This window comes from Sciurus vulgaris (assembly GCF_902686455.1).
Source record: "Sciurus vulgaris genome assembly, chromosome: 10".
Lineage (NCBI taxonomy): Eukaryota > Metazoa > Chordata > Mammalia > Rodentia > Sciuridae > Sciurus > Sciurus vulgaris.
In genome coordinates, this window is record NC_136470.1 from 62,917,546 (window position 1) to 62,935,911 (window position 18,366).

At 36.1% G+C, this 18,366-nt stretch overlaps 1 protein-coding gene across 3 annotated transcripts in view; it reads right to left on the reverse strand.

Moving 5' to 3' along the window:
• Window positions 1-8,225: 8,225 nt before the first annotated feature.
• CCDC80 (coiled-coil domain containing 80) overlaps window positions 8,226-18,366 on the reverse strand; it is a 35,988-nt gene continuing 25,847 nt past the window's right edge. For all 3 annotated transcript variants that reach the window (XM_079101515.1, XM_079101516.1, XM_079101514.1), the window contains 3 exons: window positions 14,565-14,668; window positions 11,752-11,832; window positions 8,226-10,717 (listed from right to left, as the gene is read on the reverse strand). In XM_079101515.1, coding sequence (XP_078957641.1) covers window positions 10,371-10,717; window positions 11,752-11,832; window positions 14,565-14,668 — 532 coding nt within the window. In that variant the 3' untranslated portion in view covers window positions 8,226-10,370. The remainder of the gene's footprint in view (window positions 10,718-11,751; window positions 11,833-14,564; window positions 14,669-18,366) is intronic.

Below are 18,366 nucleotides of genomic sequence, written 5' to 3' on the forward strand. Positions count from 1 at the left end.
GAAATCTCCTAAGAGTTTTCTACATATAAGATCATACTATCTGTGAACAAAGATAATTTATTTCTTCTCTTCAGTCATGGATGCCTTTTTTTTTCTATTTCTTGCCTAATTGCCCTATGAATACTGTGTTGAATATAAATGATTCAATTGGGCTTCCTTGCCTTGTTGCTGATCTTAGAGGAAAAACTTCAGTCTTCACCACTGAACATGATGTTTCCTGTTCAAATGCAAGATCCATTTTTATCCTTTCATTTTCAACTTATTTATTGAAATAAGTTGATCTAAAATAACTTAGATCTAAAATAAGTCTGTGGTAAATAGCATATGGTGGTTTTTTAATTCATTCTGCTAGTCGCTAACTTTTGATTGGAAAGCTTAATCTATATACATTTAAATTAATTGATGATAGGAGGGACTTCTTTATGCCATTTGCTATTTTCTTTAATAACTTAGAGTATTTTGGTTTTGTTTGTTTGTTTGTTTGTTCGTTTTTTGGGTGCTGGGGATCAAACCCAAGGCCTGTGCTTACAAGGCAAGCACTCTACTGACTGAGCTATCTCCCCATCCCCACTTAGAGTATTTTGTTATTCCTCATTTCCTGTATTACTATTTTCCTTTGTGTTTTCCTTTCTCATTTATGTATATTCTTTAGTTTTCTTTGTAGTTACCATAATGATTACATTTATTATCCTAAAGTTACCACATTCTTGGGTTCTAGGGTAGTGATTGTGGGATGCTGGTAGTGTGACTGAGTACAAATCCAAAGATTGCAGAACCATGAAAAGAGAGTATAATCCTCAGTCTGAGATGAAAGACCTGAGAACCCAAGAGACCATTAGTATACACCCTGGTGTCCACAAGCCAGAGAACTTGAAGTTCTGATCTTCAAAAGAGTGTCCTAGCTCCTGAATAGAGAGGAAATCACCTTTTTTTTTTTTTTTTGCAGTGCTGGGGGTTGAATCCAGGACAAGGCAAGCACTCTACCAACTGAGCTATATCCCCAGTCCCCTTTTCTTCCTTTTTTATTCTATGCAGGCCACCCCACCTCCTGAGCCAACTGGCTGTACCCTACTCTACCCATTTGGAGCTGATCTTTTCCACTCATTTCACTGACTTACATGGCAGTCTTCTCCAGAAACATTTTCACAGACACACCACAAAAATGCTTCCCTAATCCCTTGGGTATTACTTAATCCAGTCAAATTAACACCTGGAATTAACCATCACAGAGGGGAAAGGGTACCAGCTTTTTAAGTCCTATGGAAATCACTTCAGTCCAAAGTTGAAGGCTGTGCAACATTGAGAGATGGGAGCTGTAACATTGGCTTCGCCTCTTTGCACCTCTGTGATCAGAAGCAGAGATCAGAGCACAGCTCCCCAATATTTGGAGAACAGGGCCCTTTTTGACCACCCTAGGTCCAGCTCCAAGCAGTCTGTCAGGAACATAAAGCACAGCTCCCTGCCACAGGGCTAAGGGGTGTACTATGGGTAGCTGCCACTATAGTAAGAACTGATATTGACCAAAATTAACTGCAGTTTATAATCCAAACCTTCCCTTGGAAGTTGCAAGCCTTCAGTAGACTTCATAGTTCCAAAATAGTTGTATGTTGCAGATCTGCCAGTGTGATTATTATTTAGGTGAGGAAACAGATTCTTGATGCCTCCTGTGCCACCATGTTATCAGAATCCTCTCTTCTAATTAATTTTTACTTTATTAAAATTATAATGTGTTCAATTTTTTAAGGGTTTGGTTTTGTTCTTCTATCTTGTTGAAAATACATTTATTTCCTTTTTGGTTTGTTAGTGAATGTGTTTAAAACTAGTAGACATCTCACCTGGGGGGATGTCAACAAATCCACAAAGACAAATATTCTATTAGCATTGTCATTACTTTCTAACTGTTCTATTTTGAATCAAGGATAATGTCCTTGAGGTTTTTATTCATATTTTTGTCCATTTCTAGTTTTCACACATTTGATTAGAGAATGAGATCCATGTTCTTTTCTATTAGATCTTTCATTCTTTTCTAATAGAGATAAGGGACATTTCCATTATGACCACTTTTATGCATGTTTCATGGGCATTTAGACAAAGGTATACTCTATTTTCTTAGTATAAAATTTATTGCCCAGTATCTGTCACTTTCCCATTGTGGTTTTGACAATTTTTATTTTATATCATTCACTTATGTCTTATGGTACAGAAAGGTGCATGCCAGTGATAGCTTAATGATTTGTATATGCCCTCAATAATTAAAAAGTCACCATTTTTCTCATTTAATGCTTTTAGATTTTAAATTCTATTTGAACAGTTATTACTGATAATGTTGCATATTTCATAAAATATATATATATTAATGATAATATTGCTAATGTTATAATGTTGACATATTAACAGTATCGATGTTAATATTCCTGTCTCATAATTTTGACTGAATTATTAAGTGTAGTTTGGCTTTTCCTTTAGCATAGCATACCGTAAACTATTTGAGAAAGTATTGGCTTAATATTTAAAAATCTGAAAGTTTCTTAAAATATTTGACATTTATTCCATTTACATTTCTAGTCTCTTTTATTCCTAGTTGCTTTTTTATTTTCAAAAGTAAATTTAGAACTTTATTTACAAATTTATCAATTTCAGGAATTAAAAAGGTCATTGATTCTTTTCACTGAAAGATGAGAAACATGATAATTTGCCTGCCAGCTACTACTTCTTATAAACTTAGGGGATTTCATCCAATTTGTTGTACTGTATTGCATCAGTTTAAAAGTTTGTGTTGCCATCTATGAAATTTGCTGCTTTAAATGATGACATGCTAAAACAGATGCAGGCTGGTAGCAATTGTGGTGAAGTTGTCTTTGCCTGCATGTGCAAGCATTTGGCGTAACTACATAATAACACTTGACATTTCAGGCAACAAACCACTTTAGGACCATTTAAGGAGAAGAGTGGTCCTGTGTATCTGAAAATCTTCCATCGATAGATCAAGAACATGTCAGCCTCAGATTTTACTGTATAGGTGTCAACAGCTTGGAAAAATAACCTGGAGACAAAAGAAAATCTCTCCTAAGAAATAAATGCTTCCGAAACTATGGTATATATAGACATTTGAATATTATTCAGCCATAAAAAATAATAAAATTATGGCATTTGCAGGCAAATGGATGAAATTGAAGAATATCATGCTAAGTGAGATAAGCCAATCTCAACCAAAGGACGAATGGTCTCACTGATAAGCAGATGATGACACATAGTGGGGGGTTGGAGGGGGACAAGAATGGAGGAAGGAGGGACTGTATAGAGGGAAAGAGGGGTGGGAGGGGTGGGGAGAAGGGAAAAATAACAGAATGAATCAAACACTATTACCCTATGTAAATGGATGACTACACAAATGGTATGCCTTTACTTCTCTTCAACAGAGAAACAATATGTATCCCATTTGTGTACAATAAAAATAAATTTTAAAAAAAGAAAGAAATGCTTCATCATTAGTTGTGTTAAAGACACAGAGAACTGCTTTGTGTGGAAGACCTCAGACATTAGAGGTTATCATCCAAAAGTGATTCAAAAGATTCCAGCTTGAAATGGGAAAGTACTTTAGAAATAGTTTAATTTATTTAGCATGTAGTTTTCCTTTTATGTTAGTAAAGAGTAATACCTGACAGTAAAGTACAGCAAGCAGTTCAAGGGGAAGGGAAAAAAAGAGGGAAAGGGAAGGTTCTAGAGAATGAAATCAATCAAATTATGTTATGTGTATGTACAAATATGACATGAGTCCTGCTATTATGTATATTTACATTGTGCCATTAAAAGAGTGAGACATGATAATATCTTTAAGAACCTCTTCAGACAAATATGAAATATTTGAAGTGATAAAAAATTATTATATTTAATTTGCAGTGTACTATCTTCATGGAATCTAAAATACTAGTGCCTCTTAAAATTGATGCTATCATAAATTTTGTGTAATTTGAAAATTTCTTTAAAATTTTTTTATTACATGCCTTTTATTTTAAGACTAGTTTATTTGCCTTTTAGTTTATAATTCCAATTATGATAGATCATTAAGCAGTATTTTCATATTTCCTCATTCACAACTTTTTAATACTAACTAATCTTTCAACCAGAAGCTAACAATAGATTTTAGTTTTCTGAAAGTTTTTAGCTGGTAATACTTCCTTAGGTGTTATTTACTAACTCCAGATTTTCTATAGTCATATTATTGCTCAATGAGGTTTTACACTTTTGATTACTTTCTATAACCATTTAACACAAATGACAGCTTGTTTAGAAAATAATTCTTTAGTCACCCTTTTTTTCCATCATAAATTATCTTTTTTGTGCCATTTAATGTTCCTAAGAAGTAAAGTTTTCCTACTATAATATAAATGTACTTATGTATGGTTAATGTAAACGTATACATGTATGGATTTGTATGTACATATATTTATATATATATTTTTTTTTCTGATGGTAGGTGAGCTATATTTTAAGCCTTTGTGCTTGAATGCCTTTTGTACAGGTCTTTATTTAAGGTGTTTTTTGTTTTGTTTCTATTTTGGTACCAAGGATTGAACCCAGGGATGCTTAACTACTGAGCCACATCCCCAGTCCTTTTTTGTATTTTATTTAGAGACGAGGTCTCACTGAATTGCTGACGCTGGCTTTGAGCTCATGATCCTCCCTGCCTCAGCCCTTCAAACCACTAGGATTACAATGCTGAGCCCGGCACTTTTATTTAAGGTTTCTGAGTACTCATGTTTAAACAGTTTAACGTTCCATTTAAAGCTGTTACTTGCCATAAAATAAGGTAGGCAAAATCTCGTTTCCCTAATGCTCTCTTTGCCTGTATGCTGAAGTCTTATTTGAACTTACGCTGAACAGTTGAAAGCTGCTTTGAGGAAGTGGAAGGGAAGCAGAGGCCACAGAAAATCTACTATGAGGGAACTGTGTGGCTGCATGCTTTTCCCATACATCGGTGATACTTTTGCTGTAAGGGCCAGTTATACAAAGGTAGGGATAATACACACCATGTACTATACGTGAAGAGGAGGTTATCACTTGAATTTTACTTTGTTTAGTTTTAAGCTTTGGTGAGAACTCAGCTTAAATTGAAGAACCTTGAAAGCAACACATTAGTTTTCTCTACAACCATGAAATCGTCTACTAGAATTTTAATATTTTATACTCATGTCATATTTTATATATTTTATATTATGTATATACATAAAGCATATAAAGTATTTTTATATTTTGTATAGTTATATGTAAAGTTACATGTGTATGCAAAGATTCCCACCTGCAAAGATTTCCCAAGTTCATATGTTCGTTTTTCATTTGTTTGTTTCTGGTGCTTGGGTTCAAGCCCAAGGTCTTAGGCATGCTAGTCAAAGCACTCTACAGCTGAGCCACATCACCAGGCCTCCAAGTTCATATATTTGAAATGGCTGACCAGACTCCACAGAATATACTTACATAAAATTTTTATTTAAAGTCAAAAGATATAGCCCATCAAACAAAAGAAAATACAGACATTGGGAATCCAAAAGGGATACTATACATAAGCTCTCCAGGGTCTTGATTTGTATGTACAGACCATACTGTGTCCACTGTCTCCAACTTAAATCAACAAGATCTGTGTAAGAAATCTTGACTTTGGATGAACTCAGAGTAAAATTTCTGAGCGGGAGTTTTAATGCCTTTTTGACTGTGTGATCAGCCAGGCTTACTTAATCTGTTATGCCAGTTGGAAACCATCATTAAAGAAACTGACTAAAGGGTAGTGTCAGACATTAAACAACACATCGTAAATCTCATTGCACTTAGCTTGGCCAAGAAACAAAAACTGAACATACTGATGTCCCCAAAGATAATTATAGGGCTTTATCACTCTAGCCATAAACCTCCATGTACCCTCCCAACACCACCTTTCTCCACTTAAGAAAATTGGTGGAACAGAAAAAAAAGGGAGGGGAGGTTGGCATGGCTATATTTCCTATCTTTGGCCTGTCAGCCACAAACCTTATTTTATGGCAATGAACGTCAAATGTGTTAATTATCTTTCCAACTGTGCAATTCTCCATGTTGGGGATGATTAATAGGCATATATTTATCAAAAGCTTATGCTATGAGATTAAAAATATTCCCTAGTTTCAACCTTAATGAATTTTTTTCTATGAATTCACTGATTTTTTTTATTAATTTTGGTTTACTTAAAGGAGAAGGTAGTTTTTTTTTTTGTTTGTTTGTTTGTTTTTAAGAATTAATACCAGTGTGATCATCGTTCATGGACACCCAGACAACTTCTTAAAGTTGAGAAAGGTAAGAAATTCCCAGGAGAATCTGTGCCTGCACTCTGAGTATTCAAAAGCCATTGACCATGGTGACTTCATGGTGTAGCCAATATGAGGTTCTTGCTCAAGTCATGTGGAGGCTGAGGGAAGAAAATTTAATAATTCTAGTCTCCAAATGATTGCAGAACTATCGTTACTCATCATCACTCCCTGTCTCTTCCTCCTACCTTCCTCTACCTCATAGAGAGACCCATAATTGAATATACATATGGTCTTATAATTAACTGTGTATACCAGGCACAGTGGCATATGCCTGTAGTCCCATCAACTTGGAAGGCTAAGGCAGGAGAATCTCAAGTTAGAGGCCATCGTAGACAATTTATGGAGACCCTGCCTCAAAAATAAAAGGGATTAGGGGTGTAGCTCAAAATAAAGCATCCCTGGAATCAATCCCCAGTACCCAGGGAAAAGCAACAACAACAAAAAAACCTATGTACATGACTATTTTCTACTAGTCTGAGCTTCTGTGTAGGAAAGGTCTTTTCCAGTTTTATATTCCTGGTCTCTAATGGAGCACATGGAAAATAGTATAAATACAATTAATGTTTGATTCATCACATAACTTGAGTTTAAACTTCAAGTTTGTATTCTGGGTTAAGACCTGGACTAACCAGATGGTTTTTCATCTGGCTTCTAGCTATTCCTGACTGGGTCTTCCCAAATTTGAGCATATTTCTAGAACAGGGCCTACCCTTGTTCTAATGTGCCTCTCTAGGGACAATTGTGAGAAGAAGCAAGCTGAAGATTGAAATGAGGGCTAAAGAAGACAAGTTGAGTGGTGGAGAAACTTATAAGAGAAATTTATACTTTCTCTATTTTGCGGGGGCCAGGGAGGCAGAAGAAAGTAAGACTTGCTTTCATCAGGGATGGACAATCTCCCAGAAATCAATTGCCAAGTTATTCCTTACCCCCTCCTCTTCATGAATCTCCTTTTGTATTACAGATATCCTTGGAAAGGTGACACCTTTAGCATATTAGTTACATCAAATCAACTGTAGCTCTCTGAGAGCCGGATGAATCATGGAAAGAGGAAAAGGGCCGAGAGAGAGGAAGAGGGGAGGAGGAAAGCCAAAGAGTTTTCAGTCTCACTTATCTAAAATCACCCCCTTCCTTTGCCTAGCTCCCTTGGCCCACGCATTGGGAGATAGAATACTCTTCCTTTGCTTTGTAGAAGTGCTACTATTTAAGTTCTCTACAGTAGGTTCAGGAGGCTGTACAGTTGTCTAAACTTTAGGATGTCAGAAGGATGATGCATTTGCATATGCAAATCAGGAAACTTTTAAAGAACAAGTGTGCCTTATAAGGAGGACCCTCAATGTTCAGGATGCTCACAGTCCTTACCAACCTGAATACCTTAGAATCTCCTGTCTGCCTGTGAAGAGATGAGGGGTTATGTGTGGTAGAGGTAGTGACCTCTCTGGGCTTCAACCATAGCAGTATACTATGCTGGAAAGAATTCAGTGAAGTCATTTAATACCTTTCTTCATTCCCGTAAAAAATAAGAACTAGATTCTGAACTATCAAATCTGGGTTTTCTGAGAATTTGACATAGATTCAATCGCTGGAGTCTCTGAACTTAGCACTGTACACCCTAACTGCCAAAAAGATCCATAGGTGTCAAAGAGACCAGAACTTAAATATCTATTCTCACTCTCTCAAGGACCTGACTTAGTATTCAACTCAGATCCCTAAGAGATCTCTGATAAAGAGCAGTTCTTGAAGATTTATAACAGGAAATGGTGACAACCAATGATTTCAGCAAGGTCGTATCCTCAGATTTCCTCAATTCTACTGAGCGCTTTTCTTTCTAAATACCATAATTCCATAATCTTTCTTAAACCTGTATTTTGTTTTTTCTTAGTTTTTTTAAAATTTTTATCTCTTTTTTTTCCTGCTTAAAAGGAAATGCTTTTACAGAAAAGTAATACCTTGATTTTAAACTACCTAATTTGTACCACCAGAAGACAAAGATACAGGTCACCAAGTTCTTTAATCTTTCCGTTTTTCTGAAATATACTTTGTATTTTCCAGATTATATAATTTAAGGACATTGACCAATAGCATCTTCCTCTATATGTTGGTCCCTTTGCTAAGTTGTGGCTTATTCTACAGCTTTCCAAATGATGACCCATGAGTTTTCAACATGTTTAGAAGAAGGAAAGTTCAAATGCATTGCTTATTAGTACCAGTGATACCAGAGGAATTCTCTTTAAAAAAAGAAATCTCAAGTTATGAAAAAGTGGTGTCTTTCTTTGGTTGAAGGAGTGAGAACTTTATCAATATGATTTTGTAAGTAAATTTTTAAATATTCCTCTCTAATTCATTTCCTTAGGAGATGAAACTCCATCATTATTATATTTCCTGAAGTTCAGAGTAGTTGGGTTCCTTACTTAGTCCCTACACAATTTCCCAAGAAATGGTAAAGAAATCCATTTTATTGGCAATTTTGAACTGTGTTTCACCTTGAGAGCAAATTTGAGAGCAAAGCCCATCAACTCGCTTTCCACCTGTGCCCCTCAAGCAGCTGGTACAGATTATCTGAGAAAAAGCAGAGGACAGCTCTCCACCATGGGAGAGGCATGAGGTGAGAATCATAATTTACACACTGAAAGAACTGTTAGTGTCACTTAAATTTCTGGGCCTCTATTGCCTATAAAACAAGTCAGAATTAATGATCTTTATGGAGAATTGAGGAATAGAACAAGTGATTTATCAAGTTCATTGAGCTACAAATTCCACTATTACTATAATTTATAAAGTACAGATGATATAAAGATAAATTTGTGTATGTAATATATTGGCACATGTAAGCAAATAGCAAATATTCACTTGTGGCTTGAATACATCTATTAATATATGTGATCATTATAGTTAAAAACCAATACCAGATGATTGGGAAATTAGTTCTTAGTAACAGAGCCAAACAAGAAGCATCCCCGTAATTAATAGAGGATGGTGCCATCAGAATGCTAGATGCCTGGGAATCTGACTGCCTGACAGAGGGCAAGCTCATAAATATTGCCAGGTAATAATACTTGGTAAATATTTATTGAAATAAAGAAAAGTAGAAGAAAAGCAAGGAAAGAAGGAAAAGAGGGAGGAGAGGAGAGAGAAAATTTACTTTGGCATGCTATATGTAAAAAAAAAAAAATGTTCTTTTTCAGAGAAAGAATTATACCCTTTTTGCAGTCCAGCTGCACTTTTGTCCACTATAACTTGGTAATAATTACTTTTAAAAATAAAAGAACACTTGGATACGGTATACTTCCTTTAAATTTTTCTTTAAAGATCCAGTATGGTAATAGAACCATTAGCAAGTTAAGTACAAGGTACCTAGATATTCCATGTTCTAAATTCCATGGCAACCTGCTAAGAACTCTTAGTATCATCTTTGGCCAGATTCTGGTGAGGATTCTCCTGTCCCCTGATATCTCTCTGAAAAGACACAAAAAATATCAGAAACAAGGCAGGAAGTAGCTATGATAACAAAGGTAGGTTTGGTTCTTTTCTAGCCTTTGGTATCAAGCTTCATGAAACTCACATAGAGCCTAACCTATTATATTTTTAGGCTGACATTTCAAAAAATACTATCTGTTCTTTGTTCTGTCCAAATGTTTCCTGAAAACATTTGTGCTGTGATGTTTACTTTTCTTTAACAATCATGGTTTTCATTTAATTAATAGGAAAAATAAAGGAGACAGGGTATAAATACTTATTTTATAGACTTTTGCATAGCAAATAATTTTCATTATGTGAGAAGAGGGAAATAATATCCTTTTGCATTATTTAGCACCACTTGCCCTCCAGTTACAGAAACAAACGATTCTTTTAAATTTCTCTTATTTAAAGCTTCATAACAACTCATGAGTAGGTGAAAGTTTTGCTATTTATTTAGTCTTGGAAGAACACTGAAAGAAAAAGACAAGGAATGTGACAGTGTGGAAGAATTCCTTAGGTAGCTGACCATGTGTGTCTTAACAACTTTAGGGGAATAGGGCTAATGTTACATATTTCTGTTCAGTAAGGGTATCCATGGTGGTAACTTTCATGATGACGGTAGTCATCCTGGTAACCATCCTGGTACCCTTGGTGGTAACTATGGTAACCATAGCCTGCATACTCATCTTCTGGACACCGCATTCCCAGTGACTGCTGAATGGCCATTTCCTGTCTCCGAAGTTGCATTGAATCAATTAAATCATACACGATGACCATAGACCACATTGGAGAAGGGTACCAGGATTTGACATTTCCATCTTTTCCAACTAGAAGCATGGAGAAATACTCTGGGCTCACTTGAAAATAGTTACGTATGTCTTTCACCAAATGGGCAGGGACGTCTTCTCGCTCAACAACAGAGCTCCCTAGAACAGAATTGGAATAGTTGTTAGTGCATTAAAGAGTCAGAGCTCATAAAAACATCAAGGTGATTGGAAATCACTGTGAGAATAGAGAGAGCCCAATAGCCTATTCCCTTTAGCTCAAAATCCAAATAAGTTCTCTGGGGATTTTTCCCCACTACTAGAAATTAAGTATTCCTAATGTTCTGCAACATTGTTAATGTCAAACTTTGGGGCATGTGACACCTCTTGTAGGAATGTCTAAAAGTATCTCTTAATTTAAACTTCTCAAGATCCAACTTTTTTAAAATTTGTCACTAACAAAGATATTGTGTTTGTTTCTAAGTCTACTTCCAATTAGCTTAGTGACTTCTTTGCAATTACATTTTTTCTTTTGATGTTTATCTTTATAATAGATAGCTTACTTCGTTGAAAAATACCCATTATGTTATGATCTGGATGAATTTAGTTAAACTATTGTGATGAGTGAAAAAAAAGAAGAGTAAAGGACTAATATTTTCTAGGGATCTGCTCTATGTGGCACTGTGCCAGGTGTATACACATATCTCATTTAAAGACTTGTTGGTCTTGGAAAGAAGGATTAGAAGGATTGGATTTGCTTTCTGAAACCTTCAGTCAGTCAGTAGTCATTTTATTTCAGCTTCTCTGAGCCTTTCATTTCCTTTTCTGTTGAAAGGGAAGCAAGGAAATATGACCTATGTGCCTCATAAAACTATTTTGAGAAATAAGTAACACAAAAAGAAAATGCTTTGTAAACCATAAAGCCCTATACAGGCCAAAAAAACGTGTTATTTTAGTTGAGAAATGGGTATTTTTACTTTTAATTTGAAGAATTTTATATTAGAAATAATATTTGTCCTTGCATTCCACCCCCTTTCCCTACACACATCCTGTGCACACATCGATGCTTGCACACGTGCACGCACACGCACAAGAAACTTTGTTCATCTTTGAGGTATATCTACTGCTTGCATTTAACTTAATATTATTTAACTGAACTTAGCATTCATTCATACTATTTTAAAATACCATATTACCATTAATCGGGAATAGTTCTAAAACTCCGCCAACTTCCTCTCCAACACCCAGAAGCTTTAGAATAGTTATGTGGCGCAGACCTGAGAGAAAAAAGAAAGAGACAAAATTAGAGGAAAGAATTCTAAGACATCTTTTACTTCCAAGGACTTGATAGCTAACAACAGAAAATCTCTTAAAAGAATATAAAAATACAACCAAGTGGAATAATCTATTTTAATTTTATCCATAAGAAAGGAGTATTTTAAAATCTTGAAAAAATACCAACTGCAGATTTTAGGAGTAAGAAGAATCAGATTGGGGTGTGTAGATTGAAATAGAAGAATCTGCTCTATAACTGTCATTCTCACTATTAAATGAAAAAAAAATGAACAGTGAAACATTAAAGTATCTGAAATGATCTAAGCTGACTGGTCTTCTGAAAAAAGTTGAACCTAAAGTGATTAAATAGCTTTTATAGATAACTTTCTTTGGGAAAAGACTGCAGATTTCATATATCAGGATGGTTAAAAAACTAGTCCTGCTTCATCCCACAATAGCTTAACTTGCAAGCTTAACTTGTAAGTTCTTATCACTTATTTGGAAGATGCAAAGGGAGCTTTCACATCCTTAGGTGAAGTTTCAGAGACAGAGGGAAGGTCAGGTTTTGGTAGCTTATTGGAATACTTTTGAAGACGAAGTGCATGTGAAGGGATTCAGAAGAAAGAAAATGGGAAGATGAGCCAGGCATGGTGGTGCACACCTGTAATCCCAGTGACTCTGGAGGCTGAGGCAAGAGGATTGCAAGTTCAAAGCCAGCCTCAGCAACTTAAGGCCCTGAGCAACTTAGGAAGACCCTGTCTCAAGATAAGGGTCCTAGGGTTCAATCCCTGGTACAATTTTAATAAAAGGGTGGGGGGCAAAAAAGAAAATGGGAAGACAAAAAGGCTATCGAGTTCTCATATGAAGATTTTAGGCTTTTAGACAAAATCACAGCCTAGTCAGGGTGATACCTTGGAGCTAATAATAAGATTATTGATGGTGTTTATTGTTGGGGGGAGAAAATGCAAAGCTATCCTGGGAGGGCTTTTTCAAGGAGGAGCTAAAATTAAGGCAAAATGCTATTGTTCACATTTTTTTTTGTTTTTCTTTTCGCCTTTACCCTTTCCCCAGAGAAGTAAAGCATTCTACTCCAAGTATTGGTGAGTCATATTTCAAAAGGGAAGATCATGAATTTAATTATTTCTGGAAAACATGACTTGTTCACATTTCTTGGATATTACAAAAGGGTTTGATATGGGACAGGCTTTGTGCACAGAGATTGAAAATAAAATAAAATACCACCTAGTAGTTACTGCAAAAGCATCTTTAGAAAGTTAGCAAACCATGATTTTATTTATATGCTTACTGTGGTGGGTCATTAACTATTCTAAGAACTTCTGTCTTGCCTAGCACCATTAAAGATTATAATTTTAAATATGCTTAAGAATACTGGCACAACCAAATTTTCTATATGCTGATGTAAAGTTTTAAATTATGAAACTGGATAATAGGATCATAAATAAAAATTCATGAATTTTTCTTACCATTTTGAGCTAGTTTTCTGTTTTCTTTTGAGTTAATTCACATCTTAAAGTTGAAAAGTACTTAAAATTTTATAGGCACAAGGTTATACCAAGGAACCAGGTCCTGATAATGCTTCACAAAACTTAAACACACCCTTTTTAAAAAGTAAGTAGTTTTATAGTGAACTAATGATTCTTCATCCTAATAGAAGCACCAAAATAAAGCCAAGAATGGTGGCACATGGCTGTGATTCCAGCTACTGGGAAGGTTGAGGCAGGAGGATTGTGAATTTTGAGGTCAGTTTCAGAAATTTAGCAAGATACCCTGTCTCACAATAAAATTTAAAGGGCTGAGGATGTGACTTAGTGGCAGAGTACTTGCCTGGCAGCCACAAGGCCCTAGATTTGATCCCCAGTACTGCAAAAAATAGAAGTACCAAAATAATGCCGATTCATATATGTTCTAGTTAGGAACTTTTTGATCTGTGACCCATAACTACTTCCCTTTTTCCCCTATGTCCTTGGTAACTCCAAATTTCCCCTCTGCAGATGCATAGCTCATATGTGACTTCCATTTTTGAAATTGCTATCATCTTCTAAGTTCACCACTGAACTTAATACTAAACTGTGTGTGTTGTGCTTTTTACTGTCTATATGACTACACTCAGCCCACTAGAACACTAATGTTTGGTAAATAATGTTCTCCCTGTTTTCAAAATACCGAGCAATTTACTACAAATGAACCATAAACTATGTTTCTCTCTGACCTCTCTTCTTGCTGCCCAGGTGTAGATCAAAATTCTTTTTAAGGGAAAGGTAATATAGTCTGCTTCAATTAATATATATATATATTCACAAAGCCATTCCTATCTTACAACAGATATTTTATTTGTGAAAAAGCATTCAATAATGGTGCCTAAGTAAATACCCAAATATTTCCAAAGTAAGTGATGACCCCTAAGTTTTACCATCTAGACATGTTTAAAAAAATAACCAGAAGACAAGTAACGGAGATTATCAAAAGCAAAGAAATAGATATTTTCAAACACTTCAATGAAGAACATAAAAGAGAAGAATATTGAAAAAATCTATAGTTGACTAAAGTTTCAGTCTGAAAGCTACTTTATATTCAATATAATAGAGCATGTGTCTGGGAATCTGCAGTCTGGACTGAGGAATATTTGGATGATCTAAGTGTCTGTGTTCCTTTTCAGAATTGACCAGAAAGAGAGTGGTAAGGGAAAGCAGAAATGAGGTGACTCCCCACTCACCAAAATTGCATGCCTGACCACTGAGGGCAGAGAGCTGCTGTGAATAGGCCCAGTCTTCATCATTGGGAGCAGAGATCACCAGCAAACGCCTCCTCCATCGGAACCTGGAAAAGAAGCACAAGGCCAGGGCCACCACTTAAAACAATAGAGACCAGTGTAAGAATGCAACGTAATGCTAGCTGTTAGTTTTTTCCATGCCCAGAATAGAAATCATTGACTGGCAAAACTGTCCCGGGAATTCTCAAATTAAGTTGCATTACCACATTCTTGTACTTTTTCTGTCATATCTCCACAGTCTGCCAACTTTGATGTTTGTATGATGTGTCACACATGAATCAGTGGTCACCTTGTCTGATGAAGTTGCTTGGGGGCAATGAAGTTCTCAGATGCAATGAAAACTGGCCAAAACTGTATGTTACTCTGTAGCATCAGAAGTAAGGAACATTGAAGAGCACTCAAGTCCTGGCCCAGTTCCTTCAAGGCTTGGAAGGGGTTAAGAAATAAAGTACACGGACAAGAAATAGAGTTCAGAAGGACAACTGAATTTTAAGGAGATAACAGTGACAGAAAACAGTGAAATGGAAGTCACTCAAAGGGTCAAAGAGGGTCCTAGAAAAACAAAACACCATGTACCTTACTCAGTAGCCAGTGGTTCTTCAGAGGCAAATGCAGGTCTAGAATTTACTTTCTTATCATTAGTAAGAGCCAACACAGAGTACTTCTATGAAATGGAAAGGTACTAAGTCTTGAGCCAGAAGATGTTAGGATATATGTTAGTAAACTTGACTTCTACACTTAAGCTCTAATGTGGTAGGAGAGGAAAAATAGTTTTTGTCTTGAAGCTGGGAAACCTGAGTTCAAGTTTTGGCACTACTATTTTTGGGTTTCCTTAAGTATGTCACACAATTCACTTAGGTCTCCATTTTTCCTTATCCCTAGAATTGAAAATATCAGTGTCTACTTCAAAGGGATGTTATGGGAATTAAACTCTGAAACCTACCAGTGTGACTTATCTACATGATGACATGGTTGTATAAATCATAATTTGCAGGCTTCTGATTATATAATTTTGTCTACTGACAGACCTCGGTCATTATCTATTGCAAAGCCATGTGAAAACTATTCAATTCTTATGTTTGTAAAGCATTTTATAGCTCACTTTCACCACTCAGTAAGTTCTTCACAAGGACTCCAAGAGAGCATAATTTATTTTCTTCATTTTACAGAGGACAAAATGAGGCTTAATGAACTGAGTAACTTTCCCAACTAGTAAATCTAAGGAGGTACCAAAACACAGACTTCTCTGCTGCCTGGTCCAGGGGTTTCCCTAGTCTACCACCACCAAGATGGTGATGGTTGACAAGCACTGTCAAGGTCCCCAGTGAGGTATGAAAGATGGACAGTGCCTTCTGCCTTCAGTGCAAGTGACCACAGGGTGTTAGGCGTTTCACCAAGCTGGAGGCCAGATGATTTTATTCACAGCTTCTCTCCCTGCCCCTTCTAGTTTCAGAGTGAACATGAGAATTTTCAACCCTGAAGAAAATGGCCTCTTGGGGGAACAGTGGTTTGGGAGAATGAGAGAAAATGATAGTCTGACGAAATACAACCTCTGAATGGACGGCTATCGAAAGGCTCGCCAAGAATTGCTTGCTGTGACATTACATTTGCTTCCTCTGCTTGTTTTTCTTCAAAGGGAAAGAAAAACTAAAACCTCCGCCGAGGATAAAGAGATGAATGTTTTTGGCACAGAGGAAAGGAAAGGAGTATCTGAGACTGTCCCAAGTTTCCTGGGAAAGGGAACAGTGATGACTGTCGGGTCACAAACATGGTCTCCTGTACTTCCCTGCTTCCTTAGGAGTCATGCCAGACCAGCACTGGTCCCCAGCCAGGATCCCAAGCAGGCCAGCCTTCCCGGCCTCACGCCGTGCTGTAGGGTGTCCTGGAGGGAGCTATTTTGGGTGAAGTCTATTTTGGCTTGTTTACCTGTGTGCACCACTGAGTGCAGTCCTGATGGGAGAGGAATGGGAGCTGAGATTCCCTGTCCCAGACACAACTGACAAAAGTCATTTCCCCTAGGTAATGATTCATCTTCCCACAGACCTTCACATTAGGATACAAGGCCCAGCACAGAACACTGAAGGAAATAACTTCAACACATGCAACCAGAGACACGAACAGGATCCAGATCCTTATTTTGGACAAATTATTTTTCTGTCACTTTAGCTTCCCGGTAAAATAAAAATCCTACAAGCTATGCATGTATTCATTTCTCTTAACTGGCATTCCCAATTTAGTGTGCATATGCCCACTCTTTGGGGCTTCTGTCTCAGGAAAAGGTAATTATAGCCTGAACCAAATGAGGATTGCTAAAGACCAGACTGGCTTCAGGGTCTGGTCAGCTGAAACCAGGCTGTGCAGACCCACCAACAACTCAGCACATTTGAAGGAAAATTCCCATTTGGATACTGGTTTATTCACAGAACCACTTTGTTTGTTTCATTTCTCTTGGCCTGATTTCAATTCTCAAGTACGTACTGAATCCCTCTCACTTCGCCTTTAATGACAAAGTTCTCTAATAAGAGCCGAATTAGCCAACCCTAGTACCACTACTAGCTAGCACTTACTGAATACTTACTTTGTGCTGGGTCCTAGGCCATCATTACCTTTAATATTGAATTGACCCATCACAAAAATCTTAAGAATAGTTAAACTTTTGCAAAAGCCCAGAGTATTTAATTAGCCCAAGGTCACACACAGTGAATGAGTGGAAAAACCAGGATTCCAATTCAGAGATGTTTTGCTCACACCTTTAATAATATGCTATTCCATTTTAATTTTTAAGATCAATGATAATTATCAGCAGAATAATTTCATGAGTTGTGACCAGCAATCAGGCACAGCCATGGGACATCTAAATTGTAATCAAATGCCACCTTGAATATCCATAGTAGGCAAAGGTTCCTGAAACAGTAATGACTATAGGAGTCCTTAATGCTCTTATATTAGATGGAAAATACATTGACATCTTAGGACTGCATCTACATTAAAGGACTTTAGATGTAAAATATTTGTACATGTCTTAAGAATCAAAGAAGGGCCAAATTCGAGTCAATGACCAATCTGTGTAGTACTGCAAGCACATGTAAGTGAACAAAAATAAGATAATGTTAGCATTTCCTTTAAAATTTTGAAATCCATGACATAGTGATTATTAAAAAAAAAAAAAAAAAAAGACACTCTCCCTGGGAAGGGTGAAAAGAATCCCATAAGATGCCTGTAGGTACAGGTCTTAAAACTGGCCCAAATCTCTGGTTTTAAGTAATATCAATGAATTAGATGGTAGGTGTCTTTTTTAGAGTGTGAGCAACCTGAGTTTACTGGAAGGTTTGCATTTCAATAGGCTTGTTTTACTCCTAGGAAATTCAAAATTAAAAAGAAAAAGTTGCCAAAGAATCAAAATCATAGTAATCATATATTTATATGATATATTTGAGAATATGTATTTACATATATAGATACACTTTATCAATATATATTTAAGAAGGGCTTTTTTATATATACAATTTATGTTCTTGTAAAACTTAAAATTTGACCTAATAAAATAATCCTTAAAACTCAAATTAGAATGTGTATCTGAATAATTGAGAAGCGTAGTGTAATTTGAAATTTTACTAACTATATACAGTTTTGGACCATCTGAGAAAACTTTAGATTCTCTATAAGATTAATTTATTAAAGTTAAATATCATTTAAATACTCAGAGGTTTGGTTTATTTCAAATAAAAGAAATAAATATATAATG